A 20,808-nucleotide genomic window follows, 5' to 3' on the forward strand; every position below is an offset into this window, starting at 1 on the left:
AGTTTAAACAGATTCAATAACTTAAGTAACTGAAAATGTAGCTAGTTTGAAAGAACTGTCTAAAGACCCAGCTGGTTTTGCTGAAATGCTTTATAGTGGGTTTGGTTCTGCCCCACAACCAATCTGTATCCAGACATACAGCAGTGGAAGCTGCAGAGAGCCATTTCACAAGTCTACAAGTGCTCAGCTTAGTACAAATTAAATCTGCAGAAAATAACTTTGACATCCAAAACCTACCTATGGTTCCTGCTAGAGTTTATGCTGGGGGAAATCAAAGGCAGCAGACTTCCACGAGAACCCACATCCATTCCACTTCAGCTTTGCCCCATGTAAAACCTGGTTTTATATCAGCAGTTTCCAAGAGCAGGAACGTCCATGTTTGTTTTCTGAAAACAAGGAGGCTTCTGCAGGAATGTTTACCATCAGACTCATTGACTTGCTCCAACATACCACACCAAACACTGAGGGCAAATTTATTGCACCAGTGTCCTAACAGATAGGAAAATTGTGTAACTTCACAGACACTGAAAAAATGAAGTTCAAAAAGCTTTGTTTTGTTTTTACCTCTTCTGAAGTGAACAGGACTAGCCGTGGGAAACCTGAAAGCCCTTTTTCCTTTATCTCAGGACAAAATTTGTATCTTGCCAAGTTCATAGCATACATATTAGAAACAGAGCCACCTGCAGAAAGAGACATACACATAACATTAGCCACAGTCCTAGCACCTGTCCCATATCTGCATTCTCAACCATTTATTAGAAAATAAAAATAAACCATACAGTTAGCCTATAGATAAGCCATCACAACTTACAAACATAAAATGAACTTCGAACATGCATGTAAACAGAAGGCATTTGAAAGCTTTTTGGGGATATTCCTTGAAGAGCAAGAATTATGCCCAGTACATGGAATACCCTGCAGCACTTCTTTCCCATTTACACTGAAGAAGTGGCAGCTCAGTTGCCTGCACCAAGCTCAGTTGTGGCTGCACCATGCAGAACCTAGGAGAACTCTTGGGCAACCAAAGCCTCTGAGTATTACAGGATGAAAAAAGCCATTAGGAAAAAAAAAAAGCCACAGTGAGTGAGAACTGAAAGATCTGCAAGCTAAGATCTGGAGAAGTTTTATTCCCTTCAAAAAAAACAAAACTAAAATAGTAAGAAAAACCCTTACGTAAAACTAGTACCAAAAAAATAAAAGTACAATTCATTTATCTTTTGACAGTATCTCAGTGAGTTTTAATTTAGCTGTATAAGGAAAGATTCTACTGACAGTATCTGACAAAAAAAAAAAATACATACCATTTTAAAATACATACCACTTTAAAAAAAAGTTAGGGGATTTTAGTTCATTTTTCTACTATTTACATGCAGGCTACAATTACTTTGTTTTGGTTTTGAAGGGAGGGGTTAAATCCATTTACTAAATTTCTCTTCTCACCCCCAAATTAGATAGAAAGTCTCGCTTCCAGACTAATAATTTGTTATCCAAATCATCTGTGGAATAAAGTCATTATGCTTCATTATTCTAATGCAGTGGGCTGGAATTTTGCTTTACAGAAATGCAGCTCATCAAGTCCAAAAATACTTGGTTGGCTTTATCATAACATTATAAAAAAACCTATCAAAACTCAAAGGACTTAAGATCACGACACTTCCATTAGGATAAACTCTGGCTCCCATTGTTGATAGGCAGGATACACAGATCAGTGCTCACAGGCACCACTGTTGGTGTCCAGCAGGCAAACCAGCTCCCTGTCTGTCACCCAATTTGACTCAGTCCATTGAGGCTGTTGGTATTGTTAGTAAGATCAGGAAAGGCCTCTGATACAAATGATTAATTTCCACATAATTGTATTTAATGTAGAACTGGTTTCATTCATTTGCCAGAGTCACAGAGTTAACATAAACCTGGGTTAAATAGTTGTATGTGTATATAATTGGGGGTTTGCAGGCATTTTCACATATTCTATACAATGTTCATGGAATTACTGGTATCAGTTGGTTTATGGAGGTACATCAGTGGTCCAGTGTCAGTTTTCCTGTCAGAATCAGCTAAAAAACATGGTCTGGATGAGAGAATTGAGTGCACCCTCAGTAAGTCTGCAGATGACATTACATTGGGTTGGAAAGTTGATCTGCTTGAGGGTAGGAAGGCTCTGCAAAGAGATCTGGACAGGCTGGATCCATTGCCTGTGGCCAGCTGTATGAGGTTTAACAAGGCCAAGTACTGGGTCCTGCACTTGGGTCACACTGACCCTATGCAACACAAGAGGCTTGGAGCAGAGTGGTTGGAAAGTTGCCTGGAGGTTGGACTTGATGGTCTTAGAGGTCTTTTATAACCAAAACAATTCTGTGATTCTGTGATAATGATTTATCTTGAAATCTGCACTGTTCCTACCTGGATTAAATATGCCATCACCTTCCTCCCAGCCTATAAACTCAATCATTTTCTTGATGACTGCTTCTTCCACCAACAGAAACACAGGAGATACTTCATATGTATATCTGGACAAAAATAAAAGCATCACGATTGGTATTAAGATTACAGAACTCAAGCCACAGAATATTGCTTCAACTAGACAAAAGTTTCTTGCACCTTTCTCTAATCTATCAGAAAGCAACCAACCAACATCAGCAGAAGTCTACACTAAAAAACATTATAGATCTGACCCAGCAGAACAATTGCTTAGCTCCTGACAGCATCACACTGACACTTCCACTCTCCAGTCATACATCAGAGTTTGCTTTTGAAGTAGGTCACATGTTTAAATTTCAGCTGTAATGATCTATTGCAAGCAACAAATACTTTTTTTTTTTCAGGCTTTACACTTGGAAGTAAACAGTAGACAGGTAACCATCTGCATTCAACTCTGTACAGCACACTTCAAAGGAAATGAACAACTAAGTCTGATTAATCAATTTCTATGCCCTAAGAAAAAGAGAAGTCTAGGTTTAAAAGCATTGAAAAACCAAAATCCCTCCCCTTAAGACCAACATCACAACCTAGAAAAAAGGCCTCAGACTAGCCAACCTTCTGGTGAGCTACTCTAACAATCCAGCCTGTTTTTCTCTCCCAAATTCCTGCACAATTCCTATTTCCTGTGTATCACTGTAAACAGAAATCAGAAGGGAAGAAAAAAAGAAAAAACAAAACCACATAACATCACAAAAAAAAAAAAACCACAAAAAGCCACCACCAAAAAAAAAAAATCATGTTATTTCTAAAAGCATGCTAATTTGTCATCAAGAGGACAAAGAACTCCACTTACACACTTGGGTTTAATGCTTCTGTAATGAAACGAGCCACTAACGAGTAATAATCTGTTCCAGCATACAGCTGATTAAAAAATCTGGGATGACCTGAAAACACAGATGAAAAGCAAGCAGTGACAACATATCCATGAAAAAGAGAATGCACTGCAAGCCCTCTCAGATCACTGCAAACCACAATTCACTCCATCATTCTCTCAGCACTTTCTGGGCTCACTGTTCTTTTTATAGGTAAGGCAAGCCTTTGAAAGCAAATTTAATAAGCACATTCAGGTCCCACAATAAGGTTTGAGAGACGTAAGTAGCACACAGAATGTTTGTTTTATAAACAACCAAAAAAACAAAACACAGCAAACCAACAAAAATCTTTTTAAGTATATACAGTGGCTTTAAACAGTGGTCTTGAGAGGCCACAATGGCCACAAATAACCACATTTTGCTAAGCAGTAGAATACAGGAACCTGTTGGTCCTAAGTAGCTGTACTCTCACTGCAATCTCAGTAATGAAAGAGAGGGGTAGTTCAACAGCTTGGAAAAAAAGAAAACAAAACTTGCTGCAGACTTGATGTGACCTGGACAGGCTGGAGAGCTGGGTGCAGCAAACCTCATGAAGTTTGTGATGGTTTGAATAAGGACAAGTGCAGGGTCCTACATCTGGGGAGAAATAACAGCAGGCACCAGGACAGGTTAGGGACTGCCCTGCTGGAAAGCAGCTCCACAGAGAAAGACCTTGGACAGCAAGTTCTCCATGGAACAACAATGTGTTCTTGTGGCCAAGAGAGCCAATGGGATCCTGGGATGTATCAAAAAAGGTGTGTCCAGCAGGTCGAGAGAAGTTCTTCTACCTCAGGGGGGTTGTGGAGTCTCCTTCTCTGGAGACTTTCAAACCCCACCTGGATGCATTCCTATGCAGACTACCCTAAGTGATCCTGCTCTGGCAGGGGGGTTGGACCTGATGATCTCTTGAGGTCCCTTCCAATCTCTGATATACTGTGACTTAAAATGACAGGAGAATTTGTTCACCTGCCTTGAAGCACTAAGATATAAGTCTGTAATATAACTCTATAGTATTGCTGACTATAAAAAGTCTGTTCAGCTATGGGATCACCACCTAAATTTTAAAGCACAAGATAGTAAGATTTACATGCAAAACCAGGTATATTATATGGCTCCATTTATAGCATATAGGGCTTCAATAAATGTTAATACTTAGATCAAAGACTCTTTTCACAGCGTATTTTTATATACATATTTATATATATATATATGCTTCCTGAGGTAACAGTGTAACAAATTAAAATCTAAAAGCAATTTGTAAAAGATAAAGCAAACACCTTCCAGTAACTCAGCAATCATATCTGCATATTGCTAGCACTCTCCCTTTCTAGATCACTTCTGCAGCTTTTCTATGTTTTTCAAAGGCATTCACTGACTTTCAAAATTATTTTGGTTTTATTTTGTAGCAGCAGAGACTGCAGCAATAGTGTGGCAAGGATGTCAGAAATGTCCTTCTTCCTTCTAGAAACACAGCCTAAACTATGCCACACCTGCAATCCTGAGCCACTGATCCACAGGGTTATATCCTGAACAGATGTTCATCCTTTTTCACTAAAATGGAATTGTACTACACAGAAAGGTTATCTGTAGAGAACTAATCATGCAGAGATGTGCTGTACTGTCTCTGAAACACAACATGCTCTCTTCTCAGTGTCTAGAACAGGAATTACTGTGCAACAGCAAACTAATGCCCTGTAAGACAATTGCTCAAAAAAAAGCAATAGTAATTGTGGGGTAATCATCACTAGGAATGTATGAAGACAATGATGGTTATTCTACTCCCCAGTCACTCAGACAGCAGGAAATCTCATACAAAGATCCTTTCTCCTGCTTGTTTCGCTAGACTGTTAAATCACACCTGTCCAGGTGACTTCCACAAGACTTCAAAACAGAATCTGCCATTATGTCAATGGCATTACAGGAACTGGGTTTGGATTAGTTTGCCATGATTACACCTTTTAGTCAAACCTATGGTGAACAGCATTCAAGTCCAACAACAGAAGCAGGGCCAAATGTTTGCATACTTGTAGAGGCAGGCAGAAAACAAACACAGACAACCTCAGTTTCCTGAAAGGTGACAGAACTGTAAACATTATCCTGTCTTCCTAAATTAGCATACAAAATCACTTCTCTAGAAATAGCATTCCTACTGGTTTTGACACTGTATTGTATAACATCCCGGCAGAGCTGCAAGAGCTTCTGATGCGATTCTCCAGCATCCCTGATTTCCAGGTCAAGGATCTGCTTTAGTGCTTCCGGGGCTTGCCATTCGCACACCTAGAGACAAGGGTGGAGGAATGAACAGATTTGCCAGGAGGAATAGGTTATAAAGATAAAAAGTAAGCACCACATTCAGCTCTGGTTTCACAAAACTGCCTATTGCAGGGCAGTGTGCCATCAGAAACTATCTTCAGTAAATCGGTCTCACGGGTCTTGGATTTGAGTCTTGGGCGTTGCTTGACCATAAAAAGAGTGGGGAATGTTGGAAGGCTGAAAAGTATGAGGCCTGCAGGTCAAATTTCATCTTTAGCTAAGGATTTGTAATCACAGCACTTTCAGATGCTGTTCTGCCAAGGAGTGGGAGCAACCAGTGCATGTCCAAATGCAAGCATAATTTATTTGCAGATCTTCTTTTCCCATACAGATGCTTAAGCAGAGATTCTGCAAAACCCAGAGCAATTTCATAATGTTCCCCCTTCACAGTGGTACCATATTCACTGCTCCTCCTTCTCCAGTAACACTGCCCCTAAGGAGCAAACAAATAACTTTCCCCACCCCGAACAAGAAACACACTACACCATTTGTTATCTCAAAGAAAGCAAACATTGTACTCTGAGATAAAAAAAATCCATTATTTTCTGGTAAATATGCATGCTAATTATGTCATTGAAAGCATTTTATAGTATGATCTTTGTCAATTTGTAATGCTGTCTTTTTATTTCAGAGCCAGGCACAAACTAGAAGCAATTCTGAGGCTAAGGTGCAATAAAACACAACTAAATTGATCTACCTCCCAGATCTCTGTCACAAATTCTCAAGAATGCTCTATGGCTTTACCTTCTCTGTTACATCATCAGCTTTCTGGACCACTTCTTCCATTATCATTTTACAGGCCTCTTCCACAAACTTCTCTCCTGCCTTTGAGTCCATTATTGGACCGTTTAAGATGATCCCATCTACCAGAACAGCATTCTTCTTCTGGAGCATCTCCTGCTTGCAAGTACCAACTGTAAGACAAATAACTCACCATTAAATAAGACCTGAACAACTAAATCATAAACTGGAAAAAAAATATATATATATACTCTTTCATTGCTGAAGGAAAAAAATACACATGGAGTTTTCAGATGTACAGAAATCCCAGATTTTGGTGGTGTTTGCAAACAACCAACCTGATGTGTTACTTCAAACCTAGACTGTTATAAAGTACTAACAGCCTCCTGTATGGTATCTACTGCTTTCTATAGCACACGAAAGCAAGTGAGGCACCTTCAAACAGGAAAACACAGTTCTTGCCTAGAACATGATATAGAAATGAAGTGCAAGATAATAGGCATTTTTAACTGAAAATGTTTCTCTTCATATGTCATCCCTTCTGCTCTTCTTTTTTCATGAAACAATTTTCAGCTTCATTTCCCTTGTCTTTCTGCTGCTCCTTCTCACCAGCCAGTCCTAGTGCTTTGAGACTTCTGCATCCTTTGCCAGGCGTTTCACAGGTCCACAAACCATGAAGGTATCAGTATCACAGACCTGTATTTCTCTCCTTTCTGCCCTTATTCTAAGTGTCATCAGTTACTAATTAATTTGCTGTGCAGATTACTTTGTATCTTCACTTCTGCAGTGATGATTTCTTTCCTATCCCTCACCTTTATCTACGAGGCATACTCTCCTGACATATTCCATAAACACATTGCTACTTCCTCCTTTACATTATTTCTTGAAAGCACATCCAAGATGCCTTGATGACAGCAGCCAACAGCAGCAGCAACGTATCTATTTCATGTATTGATTTCATATGGCAAGATCAAGACTTCCATTTTAATCAATGTGAGGATAAAGACGAAAGTGAGACATTTGGAGATATCAAGGGAACAGATATTTGTAACAGTATAGCACTGAGAGGAGAAGTGGTAACTACTGTATCCAAACTATCCAGGTTACAGGCAGTATCTGTCCACTATCTCACCTTAGAACAGTTGATCTATGAAGCCAGGCAGTACTGCCCCGAAGGACTCTCTTAATTTACAGTGAGGATGGTGGAAGGGTAAAAATGTATCAAAGAAAAAATTCTATACCCAAACCAACTTCATCTGCTGCTTCACTTTTTGCTCCAATTACAAAGCACAGAAGAAGAGCGGCTTTTCCACAGGTCTAATCAAATAACTGAATTTCCAGAAGGCTGACAGGCACTGCAGTCTGACACATTCATCATACTTAGCATAACTGCAGTTCCTCCTGAGCAGGTGGACATAGAACAACAACGCTGCCTAAAACAGTGTATGAATTCAAGGTCCAGTGACTGAGAGAAACCCTGTCAGTCCCATGAGCTTTTATTTACTGATAACTGAAGCTATTCAATCCATTTTATCAAGACAGATATGACAAACAAGATAAAATTCTAACATGAGATGGCTTCATAGAACACTGATGGCAAAAATGAGACTCCCATCTTCTATTTATGAAATCACTTCTATTTTTAAACCAAATGGGCAACATAATAAATTTTGTTGAACACAGCAGCCTTTGGCATATTTCTACAGGAAAGGCACAAATGTTCTTCTGGAACAGACATAGAACAAGCAGGTAAACTGTATTACATCTTCAACAGGCAAAGAGGGGAAATATCACAGGTGTCAAAATCATCAATTCTCATCATGCTTCCCAGCACACCATAGGAGAGGCACTGTACAGAAACTGCAGCTTTGAAAAAGTCTTAAGAGGTTTCTCTCTGAAAACAGAAGCTAATAGGTCAGCTTTACAAGACACAAAACACCAGGCATTAACAAGGAATCAGAGGGCATCACACCTTGGGCAGACAGGACAAAGACTTTTTTTTTTTTTTTAATTGAGTCTTATCTATTTGATGCCTTTATTCTCCCCCTCTACTCCACTCTGGTGAGACCCCACCTGGAGTACTGTGTCCAGTTCTGGAGCCTGTTACAGGAAGGATCTGGACATGCTGGAGTATGTCCAGAGAAGGGCCACAAGGATGATCAAAGGGCTGGAGCACCTCTCCTATGAGGACAGAGAGAGTTGAGGCTCTTCAGTCTGGAGAAGAGAAGGCTCCCAGGAGACCTTACTGTGCCCTTTCAGTATCTGAAGGGGGCTACAAGAAAGCTGGGGAAGGACATTTTAGGGTGTCAGGTAATGATAGGACTAGGGGGAATGGAAAAAAAAAAAATAGAAACTGGTAGATTCAGATTAGATGTTAGGAAGAAACTCTTCCCCATGAGGGTGGTGAGACACTGGAACAGGTTGCCCAGGGAGGTGGTAGAAGTCCCACCCCTGGAGGTTTTTACAGTCAGGCTGGATGTGGCTCTGAGCAACCTGATGTAGTGTGAGGCGTCCCTGCTGCCCATGGCAGGGGGGTTGGAACTGGATGATCCTTGAGGTCCCTTCTAACCCTAACGATTCTATGATTAACTGAAGCTTAACTGCGTTAAAAATCTCAGCCTCAACATCACCTGGAGGTGCTACCATCACCTGGAGATGCTACCATCTCCAAGTATGTCAAAGGTGATTTGTTTCTAGGGCAAAGTGAACAGCATCCAAGAAAACTGTATGGGCGATTCCTATCTACCATAGATACAGATGTTGATACTTCCTTTTTTTATGAGAGCAGAGAGTAGAGCAAGAGAACACAGTAAGTCTGGTCCTAGTATTTCCATGACTTTACAATGATGTCTTCAAGATATTCTGTGAAAAGCAAAAGCAGAAATTCACTTTTTCTACTCTTTGCAGGAATGGGTAATACGTTTAACAACTGTTCCCTATTTCAAGTGAGTCTGTTCACCTGTACACACAATTTTACAGTCTCCAGAAGATACTTTGTGGATCCTGAGGGAAAAAAAGATATCCCATGGTGTTTGGTCTTAGGCAGCCTTTAAAAGAGAAAGGCAAAGCAGAGGGATCAGGAGGAAGAGAACAAGGAAAAAAATCCCCTTCATTTCAACAGCAATTTACTTGTGTGAGGCTCCAGCAAAATGTTCAGGACTTAAACCACAATATATAGATTTCATTAAATAATATACCTTGCAATTATCTACCACTTTCTCAGGTTTTGGGGTTTTGTTTGTTTGATTGGGTTTTTTTCTTATTTTTGTTGTCACTTACAGAAGCACAGATCAATACTATTTCAGTTTGAATTTACTGAGCTAAATTCTGCCCTGGAATATCAGAAGACTATCACTGGAAATTAATAGGAAAAAATATTTCACAAACAACAGCTAAAACAGTCCCCAAAGACACACATTTTCTGATATAATGGTGTAGAGGTTTTGCAAACCACTTTTGGATATATAAACTATTCTCATCCCTCATGATTTTACTGCACATCTCATGATACTTAATCTTCTACTTCTGTCTTGCTTCTAGAGTTCTTATGACAACTCCAAACTCTGCTGAAAAATAAATCTGCTTCCTCTTGGTTGCAGCAAATACATTAAAGAGGAAAACTAAGCAGTAGATGATGAGAGTCTCAATTTCCATAACATTTTTTCCTTTTTAGCACGTTTTTTAAAAGACCCTGTGATAAATTTATTATGTTTTTAGATAGATGAATCTCCAGAAAGATCCTGGGTTGACTTTTTTTTAATCTCACAATATTGAAAGTTAAATTATACCTTTAACATTCTCATTAAAAAATAAAAATTTTAAAAAAACCCACCATATTTCAAGGGCTCAAAACATTTTCCAAGAATTGTGTGCCTTTTACATATCTGTCTTAAATGTGCCTGATTGCATAGAAGGAACATGTCCAATCTGAAGCTCACTTTGTAAAAACAGCCTCTTGTCACATAAACCTTTTTTTTTTTTAAATATGATAGGCAAACAATCTAGAAATGTGGCTGCAATAAAGATATACTTTTCTATTTAAGCAAACAGAAACAGACTGCTAAGCAGACTCAGTAAACAGACTTCCAGAAAGTACATCAAATGCAATTTCAGCCAAATGGCTCCAGGCTTGAAACAGAACTACAACTTTACCAAATGGAAGTGCTTTAAATCCAAGATTAAGGATTATTGACTGTTCAAGATATCCTTTAGCAAAAGGGAAGACTCAATCCTGCTCCAACTGAAGACAACCAGGCATTTAGCCACTGGCTTCAGAAGCAGCAAGATCAAGGCTGTAATTCTCATCTTTCATCCTGAACGAAATGTTCAATTACAGAAGCCTAAGGATTTCCAACCAGCATTTCATTTTTTATATTATTTTTCAAGCAGAAAATGTACATTAATTTGAGCTCAAATAATGTACAAAGATATAAACTTTTTTTTCAGATTGTGTCTAATCTTTCTATATGCACTACCAAGTAGTTTAAAAGCTGCACCTGTGTTTCCATAAACGTACAGAAACTTCCACTGCTAAATTCCTGCACTACAAAGAAATTGAAGCTTTGTACTTGCCACATTCTGGCAACATTTCTGAGAAATAAACACCCAGAAAGATTTACTGCTTACAAAGAAAAGCCAGAAACAGAATGGGGTGGTTATGAAAGAGCATCTTGTGCTTGAATGCCAGAGCCAAATCCTGCTCAGCTTAGGCTGTACTAGCACCACTCAAGCCAATGGAAAAATCTGGCTTTGAACAAAGGCTGATTTCTACTTCGTACAAATGCTATAAGAATTGCCAGCATTAACCAGAAACAAATTTTAGATTTCTCATCCTGTGTGATCTAGTCAAGGTTCTTCTTTCAGAAGACCTCAGCATTTTCCTTCAGCATGTCCAGTGGGGAAAAAAAAAAAAAAGTGTCAATACTGCACACCACCTCTGTGCTGCCATATTGTGCAAAGTGTCACAACATAAACTGTCCCACTTGAGTCCTTTGGTGTTCAATCTTTAAAGGTTTTTTTTTGTTTCTTTAATCCCTGTTTCCTGTATGTCAATGACTGAAATGAAGCCACTCAAGTGTTAAGACAAAATATGTTGTTTCTCAGTAAACTGATTTCCTAAGCATGTTGCCACGTAAAGGAGACAGAGGTTTCTTAGAATTCAGTATATAAACTGACCCAGTGTTCTGGGTAAAGCCATCTATACATAAAAACAACTTGGGTGCTTCCCTTCAGAAGGCCTTCAAGAACCCCACTTTCCACCCTGAACATAGGAATCCTCCTCAACAATGAAAATGCAAACCTGTTCTTCACAGAGCAGGAACAGAGGAAAGCAAAAGTGCTTGTGTCCAAACTCAGAGGTCCCTCAATAGACTGAGGACACTGTTAGCACTGAACATTACAACAAACAGGTCTTATTCTCCATCCCACACCTGAATTTCTCATTGTGAAAGGAAACGTTGGGAGGAAAGAGAGAAATCTGGAGATTTCTCAGCCATGAGTATCTGACAGAGAAAGTAGGGTCCATGACATTCTTTCAGAGATATTTCCAGAGCCCTCAGGGGACTCTCTTAGCAAGTGAGCACTCACTAAATGTTATGCGCAGTTACTGCATGCCAAACACTTGGTTTACAAAACAGGACTAGGCAGCCTAGGCTAAACAAACAAAAATTAAACAAATAAAACCAGAGAGAAGCAGACAAGAGTTTAAAAACAAGAATCAGGAATTTTTACACAGCCAAACCTCCAGAATTTATGTTAATATTTAATAACAACTTCTTGGTGTCCTAAGTAAGTAACTGCAGGGATGATGCATGCGGTAACATTTCCAATTAGGAAGAGAGGCTGTGGAGAATTAAATTCACCTTGATGTAAAACTGAGAAACAGCAGATGTCAACTATGAAATGGAAATCCCAAGTCCCTGAGCCCAATGAGATTCTCTCAGCTCACATGTTGTAATTTTTAGCATCTGCCAACAGCGTAGGAAGCATCTGAGAACTAAAAAACAAAAGCCGCTTTGTAAGTTGCACACTGATAACGGACATAGGATATATGTTCCTTTTTCTGTGAGAAAGTGAAAATATTTGCAACATCCAAACCAATCACACGCACTGTGCATGGAACAAAGTTAACAGCTTCAGGAGGCTGAGTTCAGGCAGAATTGATCAATCTGTGACCCACATAAAATATAAAGAATCACAGAGATTTCACTGGGATGAAAAACACAATTGTGGGGGTTTTCCAACAAGTGAAAGTTGTGCAGCTTGATTTAAGAGTCCACAATAACCTATTATTTCATGCAAGAAATGCATTCTTAGTCATAGCAAAACCAAATTTTAACTCCAATCTTTCACAAAAAAAAAAAAACAGCTAAGAAAGCAGTAACTTACTAGAAGTTAGTTTTCTGTGATTCAATGCAAGTTAAAAATGCAAACATAGATGAAGTATCTAAATTTCAGTTCAGAAAGTTTTACTTCTGTTTTCAAGTCAAAACATGTTTTTTTTTCCCTCTCTCACTTTTTCTTAACATCATAAACATTTCCATATTCTCCGTTTTCCACAAAGGATTTCCAGTTACTGTTTGCTAATTTATGTCTAGAGCATTGCTCTGAGATATGCTTTTATTTACCAACATGGAGAAGCTAAAGCATAGTAAATCAGGGTGTAACTTTCCAGCCTCCTAGCTGCACTGAACTTTTTCCTACATAGACATTCATAATTTATTAGCATATTAGGTACAGCAAAGTAATACAATGCACTTTCAAAATGGAGCAAGCTGCCTTGTCCAGGCCATTACAACATTGCTGGTGAGATCAGCAGAGACCAGTCACGAAGATGAGGGAGCTGCCATAGCTATGGGCCCATCACTTCAGATCACACCTCCCTTGATTTCCTAAGTGGTTTTGAGAAACCACTTCTAAGCTGCAAGAGGCCAAGCTGCTGGCTGGCAATATACATTACTGACAAGTGCTGGCAGAAGACCCTGGCAGTCATTTTTGAAGAAAACAGCCTGGATAGTGCCTGGTAGCATCACAGATCTGACCATGCCAGGACTCACCAATGAAGCCATGTGATCCATGCCTTAGCAAGGTAGCTGAAAGACACCAAGTCCCCACACCACCTGCAGACTGACAGCACCTATGTCTTCCATCTTTCCTCCAAGGAAGGCAGAAGGCTTTTTTCTGACCATGCCCAAACTTCAGTCAGCCATGTGAGATCTGCATAAGCACTGCAGCTAAATACTAGGCACATCCAACATTGGTTGCTTGGTCTTTCCATTTGTAAATGTAAATGCCTCTAAAGAGGGCTCAGGAATTTCTGAGCAGTGAAGTATGCCTGCTTGAGAAAAATAAGTTTAAGGAGCTCAAAGAGACACAAGCTGTCTTGTAGTGTAACTACTAGTGGGATGCCAAGTAACTTATGAGAAAATCTTTCTTGTTGAAATCCTGACATTTGCCAATGTATAATATCATATTGATGAGGCTTTTCAGCTTACATGATGTGAGATGTGACAAAGCACAGAGACATCCAAGCTTTAGATCTAAAAGCTCTTCCAAATTACCTAGATTTAACCAGCTACTTGGTTAAATGGCAAAAAAAGGCATACAAAATTTAACTTTTGGTCTTTGCAAAGCCTGAAGAGGTAGTTTTGCTAACATCTGGGATGACCACCCGAAATCTGACTAGAAGGTAGAGTAAGAAATACAAAGACATGGCTTTCAATGCATCCGTTTTTAGTGTCTTGAATATGTAATAAATGCTTATGGAAATACAAATGGTTTTTAAAGAAGAAGGCAGCTTAAAATAATCAAGGGCAGAAAAACTAAGCTATGTGAAAGCTAAACTGTTTAGTAGGTAATAACAGATGAATCAGTATGCAATAAAATTTCCCAATGCATTAAAAAGTGACAATTCTTAGTTGTATAAGTGACAGCTTAAAAGATGTCTTAATCAAGAAGCAATAATTATTGAACTTCTCAAATGTCAAATTAAGCCTCTTCACTAAATATTCATTAACTGCCAAGAAATTTTGTATTAATTTTAAAACACAACCAATGCACTCACACAGAATGGCTTCATTTGATGCACACTCAATTTCTTGCAAACCCATTTCTCTTCCTCTGATGAAGTGATATTAGCAGATCCTAATATATTTTTCTTTTGTCAGATGAGATCTTAAGACAAGACCAAAATACTAACCCAAGTGTCACATTACCAGAGCTTTAAATTCAACCTAACTTCCAGTATGCCTTATCATGCTTCATATTACATCTGTTTGAGATGGTAACACAGCAACATCTTACCTGAAATAAATGTTTGCTGACTCATCTCCCCAGTCTGCTGGCACACACAAGCCACATAACACCCCAAACATACAATATGCACACCAAGCAGCCATCAATTCAGAAGTTAAAAAGCAACATATGGTGTAAATGCCAGCAACTCCCTTCCTCTTGTGGTTTCCAGTTCCTACTGTTTGTAATATTTGACCAGGTAGTAATTTGCTTGCAACTCTGCATAATTCACTCAGCCTTTATGCCCCACAAGGGAATATCTTGCCTTTTTCCACCACCATCTCCCTCCCTCCATCGTTCTCCAGACTCAAAAAGCTACCCTGATGCCAAATGAAATCAAAATCCAAAGGCAAGATCCGTTTCTGCAACTAGGAGCAGAAAACTACAACTTGCACCATCTCTGATTAACAGGATTTTGCTATCTGTTGTGTTAGTGGAAGCACACCCTAGAGCATCCTCTTTACTCATCCCTGCAAAGCCATTAAGGCTGCCCTTGTGGACAAGTGGTGGTAATGCCTCAGAAAAATAAGGCTCGATAAGGCACCCAAGATGAACATCACAAATGCTCACTTTCAGATTCATTAGGAGTGTTTAAAAAAAAAAAAAAAAACAAACAACAAAAACCCAACAGTGTCACCCCTTAAGAGTGCTTCCACTGAGTCCACCACATCTCAAAGCAAAGAGCTGTTTCTTCAACAGCTCATGGGAACAGGAGCAAAATCTTTCCTCAGATCCCAGATCAGACAAATTTATTAATAGAAGTCAACAATCCACACCTGCAGAAAAGGCTACAATGCAGCTCAACCTCCTTCACCATCCCATTTATGTGAGTACATTCACCAGATAGAACCTGGCAGAAAACACGAAAAGGTAGTAACTAAAGATAAAGAGAAGACATGGAAAGAATTCTTCATGACAGAAAGTACACTAATTACAGATGTTACTCATAAGGTAGAGAGGCTGAAAAAAATGGAGCAGTAAGAGTGGGGATCCTATCGTCACTATACCCATTCAGTCTTACCCACACCAGCTAATTAGCACTACAAGGATGATTCAAACCAAGCAAAAGGGAGACATGGTTCCTACAATACTACACTTCTTTCATTTTCTTTCAAGCATTCTATTTAGAGATTGGCCACTAATAGAGTGCTAAAAACATGGGTCACCTGTGAGTGCAAGACACTGAACTTGTGAGAGACAAGCTATACAACTTGCTCAGCTTGGGAGTAACAACATTTCAGTCTCTCACCCATGCTCAGGGCAAAACTAGAAGAAACCTACTGGTTTCCAAAACCCGTTGACTCTTTTCATAAGATATTCCCAGTTTGAGATGTAGAAAAACTCTTATCAAGAACATTGATCACGTGGGGAAAGGCACAGCCATCTGTAAACATTTCTATATTCTGATATAGCAACCAGTTTCCAGTCTCAAGACCAAAGAATCGCTCATTTCTTAACCTTGCAAAAAATGGCATACCTAAAACCTGTGTATTTTCTAAGCTTGTCCAGAAGTCTCATCATTGTATTAGTCATAGGTCTTCCACGTTCCCAATTTCCTAAAACATATGGCCAACTTCTATTTTTTACTTAAAAAGTGATGCTAGGCCTTCCTATTAATGCAGATAAATAAGCTAACTTGGTAATATATTTATAAAACCGGATTGACATCTGTTCCTGAAACTTTTTGCTCCAAAGCAAATCACTGTAACGCCTTACCTGTTTTATTTTGGTTCCTAAAAACAAACAAACAAACAAACAAAACACATTACAGGGCCTCACTCTTTAAGGAGCATTCATTTCAATAATAATTGTTGTCAACTCTGCCTTAACAAACCGCTCTAGCTACGTTAGCGCTGCAGTCTAACTAAAAGAGGCTGTAGACAGATGTTGAACAGGCAGTGTCTCCGCTCCTCTCCACACGCTACTGGGGAAGTTTCTGAACCGGGAGGACCCCCGCGAAGGCAGCCCTACATCTCCCACACACCTGCTGCAAACCAAACCTGCCTCCCTCCTCTGTCCAGAGGTTCCTCTCCTGCTCTGCCCGGCGGTAGCCATGGCGGGGAAGCTCCGGAAGCCCACGCAGGCCGGCAGAAAGAGTTAGCAGCCCCGAACGGGGCAGAGATCGCGGCACTGCCCAACTGCCCGAGCCCCTCCGCACGGCCCGCAAGGCGCAACACCAGCGGCCGCAGCCTGAAACGCAGCGGCGGGAGGCAGCGGGAGCGACAGAAGCGGGGACAGAGGGAGAAGGCGGCTCTAAGCCCAGCAGCGTTTACCCTCCATCTCGCCTTCGCAGTGGGAGCCGGGTGTGGAGGGGATGCACCTCCCCGGCGTAGCCCTGGCCGCTCCCGAGTCAAGCCGTCCCGTGCTGCGCCGGGGTCTAGCCAAACCCGCAACCTTCGCCTCGCACACCCTCAGGCGCCTGGGCCGCTTATTAATACTCTCGGCGCCACTGGCTCGCTGCCAGCCACCTCCTCCAGCGCGGGAGGTGGCGGGGGTGAGAGGCGGCGGCGAGTGACGGCTCACAGCCCGACGCGCCAAAGAGGGGAGCCGAGCCGTGCTGCGCCGCCGGCAGGTTTTTCTCGCCCGGCCGCCCCAAGTGCAAAAGGATGACAACGGGGAGGCTGTGTTAAATAAGGAGGGAGTTCTTAATGCCCAGGAGCTACCTTTGCTCCGAAGTTGGAGGCGCCTTGCTGTTGCTGCTTATGACAGAGCTTGTTTCGGTGCCTCAGAAAGCCTGACCTGGTGCATTAAAGCCCAGTGCTTAGCGGGCGGGCGCAGCCGAGCTGTGCACCCACTACCAGCGAGCTGCTGGACCTGCACCGCCGACCCTTAAGGGCTCTTTCAGGGCCCTCGAATGAGTTGCCGCTCACCTGCTTATTCGTTTGCTCCAGGGCACCAGCCTGGTTCAATGTAACACAGACCGCCTTTAATTATCATCCCTTTATTTCCTCGTAGTTGCTAGCTCCTTAAAAAAGAGTTCAAAAAGGCAAACAAAGCCCTTTTGACAAAGGATATTAGTGCTCTTGGCACGGCTTCCTATGAATAGCTCTCAAAATTAATTACCAAAGCCCTAAAAATCATATGTCTTTTATTAAAATCCAAAAACGTTTAAAGTTTGCCAAAAAGTTTAGGAAGCTGATGAAATATTCAGGCATGAATTAAATTTATTCACCCACAGTATCTTGTTTTTCCTTGTTTGTAAAGAAACAGGTGTAGACCTTTTCTAGCTTCAACTGCAGACTCTATTAGGTCATTAATAACTTCAACTCGCAGAAGGCAATTTTTTAACCCAGTAGATATCATACACTGCAAGAAATAAGTATTTGAAGCTCATTTGGATAGATAAAAATGCTCTATATCACTAAATCAAAAGTTGGCAGTTGCTTGGGAGCATGCCATCATGCCCTGATTGTATTCATCACAGGTAGACAAAGAACAGCCCAAATCAAAACTACATATTTCTGCTGCTTCAAGAGAGTGGATTTCCACAAACTTGAGAAAAACAGTAAGGGGAACTGACAAGGCAGAAAACAATTAGCATCTCTATTAAATGGCCAAAAGGCTATGATTTTGCAGTCAGAAGGCAGTAACTTCCCCACAAAATCTCAAAGATGGCAATTAGAAATCAAATGGAAAACAAAGAGAAATTATATCAATTACAGTTGCTATAAATTGCAATTTACAATATCAAAAATTGATAAGGGAAGTTAATAGGCAAAAAAAAAAAAAAATCTGTGGTTAGAATAGCCAAAGGTAAATGAGATATTTTAAGTGTGTTAGGAATAAAAGAAACTCCCGTGGTGGTACTGGCCCATTACTAAAGGCAGTTCATAAGTGGGTTTATGCTGATGTGGAAAATGTATATATGTTCAATAAGTACTTCTGTGATACAAAAGAAACAACCAGATGGATCTCAAGGGGACTATGAAGAACTGCTCCAGCCTGCTAACAATTAAGAAAGCAAACTCAGATTACTTTTACTCCTAGTTGCAGAATAAATATTTGGGCTCTATCACTTGTTCTAGTAAACTTCAGGATAATAGATTTTATTTTAAAAGATTTCAAAGGAAGAACTTCAGTCTTTTTTTATGAAGACCAAGTCTAATCAAAGTTCTTTAAATTGTTTTTTTTTTTGAGACTGCTCATTTGGTTAAGTCCATATCGATGATTAGAATTCTAAGTCTGAAAGAAATGTAGTACCCCATGATAGCATTAAAACAGATGCTAAGTTGACAGATGCTAAGATTCTCCTCCCGCTCTACTCTGCTCTGGTGAGGCTGCATCTCAAATATTGTACCCAGTTCTGGGCCCCTCAGTTTAAGAACTACAGGGAATTGCTTGAAAGTGTCCAGTGCAGAGCCCCAACAATGATTAAGGGAGTGGAGTATTTTCCTTATGAGGAGCCACTGAGAGAGCTGGGTCACTTCAGCTTGGAAAAGAGACTAAGGGGTGACCTCATTTATAAATACGTAAAGGGTAAATGCCAAGAGGATGGAGTCAGGCTCTCCTCGGTGATGTTCAATGACAGGACAAGGGGCAATGGGTGGAAGTCGAGGCATAGGAAATTCCATGGAAACAGGGGGAAAGATTTTTTCACTGTGAGGGTGATGGAACAGTAGAACAGGCTGCCCAGGGAGGTTGTGGAGTCTCCCTCTCTGGAGATATTCAATACGCACCTGGATGGGTTCCTGTATGATCTACTCTAGGTGATCCTGCTCTGGCAGGGAGGTTGGACTAGCTGATCTTTTGAGGTCGCTTCCAACCCCTAACATTCTGTGACTTGCCTAGAGGACTGATGACAAAAACTAGCTGACAGTAAGGACCCTTGATCGAATGGGTATGCTTCTAATAAAAAAGGGGTCACATCTGAAAAGGACATGAAAAAGAAAGAAATGGTAAAGGTAATAAGGACCAAGCAACCATGTGAAGGGGTCTGAATTGACTGGCAAGCTGTGCCTTATCAAACAAAATACATTTACTGTAACTAAATCCCTGTAACAAGCTTGAGGGATTGTAGGTGTTGTGTACTGAGAGGAAGATGGCACTTGCTGAAAAAGATTTAGGGGTTGTAGTCACTAACTCATCTTAAACACTTGTTCTGACTTTGGTACCAGGAGAGATTTATCTGCATCAGGGCAGAAGGAAGTTGGGGAGATAGTTTTATCTCTGGATTTATCACTGATGAGGCTGTGTTCCTGCCTATGTTTTGGGAAAAAAAGTGTTGAAAAATTAGAGAGGGGGCAGAATAAGAGCTGAAAATGTGATTTGAGTATTGAAGAAAAATGCTGCTAAGTGAGACTTAAAGAGCTCAATCTGTTTATCATATCAAAATGATTGACTTGATTACAGCATATAAGTATCTCTATGGAGGAAAAAACCCACAGAATTCTGAAGGGCTCTTCAATCTAGAGGAGAATGGTATAACATGAAGCTGTGGTAGAAACTAAAGTCAGGCAAATTCAAAGAACCCAATTTTTCTTCTTAAGGTAGCAATACATCACTAGCTAACATAGGCACCAAGGAATTTTTAATGGGTGTATGTGCCTCAGCCAGGACAAGATATCTTTCTGAAAGATAGGTTTTAGCCAAGTGCAAGTTACTGTCCTCACTGCTTGTACATGCATGGCATTTAATTACAGAGATCAGACCATATGAATAAATAGTTCTTTGAGATGATACTTCATTATTTCTTGTTATACTGAGGAAATATAAGAAAGGATGGCTACTGGTGAGCATCTGCTCAGGATAATATTCTTTGTCAACTGAGTACAATCAGTCTCTCTGAAAAACACAACTACTCCAAGTATGCAGGATTTAAAGTGATGGCAGTACACAAGATATCCTTGACAAGAAGATTATGAAATAACAGAATAAAATCAACATTTGTCACCTATTTTCATTTGTCAGTGCACTAAGCTGACAAGATTTCAGTTCATCTGGTTCTCGAGAAGCTCAGAAGAGCTGAAAGAGAAGCTGAAGGAACGGGCAGAAGCATGTATCAATTAAAAACACTAGCCATTGGACTTAGGTGATATGGTAATTAAGCTGCAAGCTTTGAGATGCTGGCAGACAAACCAGTCAACTAATTCTGTATGCAATATTACAGTAGTAAATATACATAAGTTTTAAATAT

The 20,808-nt window shown here is 40.2% G+C and overlaps 1 protein-coding gene across 1 annotated transcript in view; it reads right to left on the reverse strand.

Annotated features, from left to right (window-relative positions):
- GADL1 (glutamate decarboxylase like 1) overlaps nt 1–14,709 on the reverse strand; it is a 76,476-nt gene extending 61,767 nt beyond the window's left edge. Inside the window, exons 1-6 of the mRNA XM_054385130.1 lie at nt 14,685–14,709; nt 6,387–6,571; nt 5,480–5,606; nt 3,272–3,362; nt 2,401–2,507; nt 565–680 (exon numbers count right to left, since the gene is read on the reverse strand). Coding sequence (XP_054241105.1) covers nt 565–680; nt 2,401–2,507; nt 3,272–3,362; nt 5,480–5,606; nt 6,387–6,571; nt 14,685–14,709 — 651 coding nt within the window. The remainder of the gene's footprint in view (nt 1–564; nt 681–2,400; nt 2,508–3,271; nt 3,363–5,479; nt 5,607–6,386; nt 6,572–14,684) is intronic.
- Between the last annotated feature and the right edge of the window lie 6,099 nt (nt 14,710–20,808).

The sequence above is a fragment of the Indicator indicator genome, chromosome 11, assembly GCF_027791375.1.
Source record: "Indicator indicator isolate 239-I01 chromosome 11, UM_Iind_1.1, whole genome shotgun sequence".
NCBI lineage: Eukaryota > Metazoa > Chordata > Aves > Piciformes > Indicatoridae > Indicator > Indicator indicator.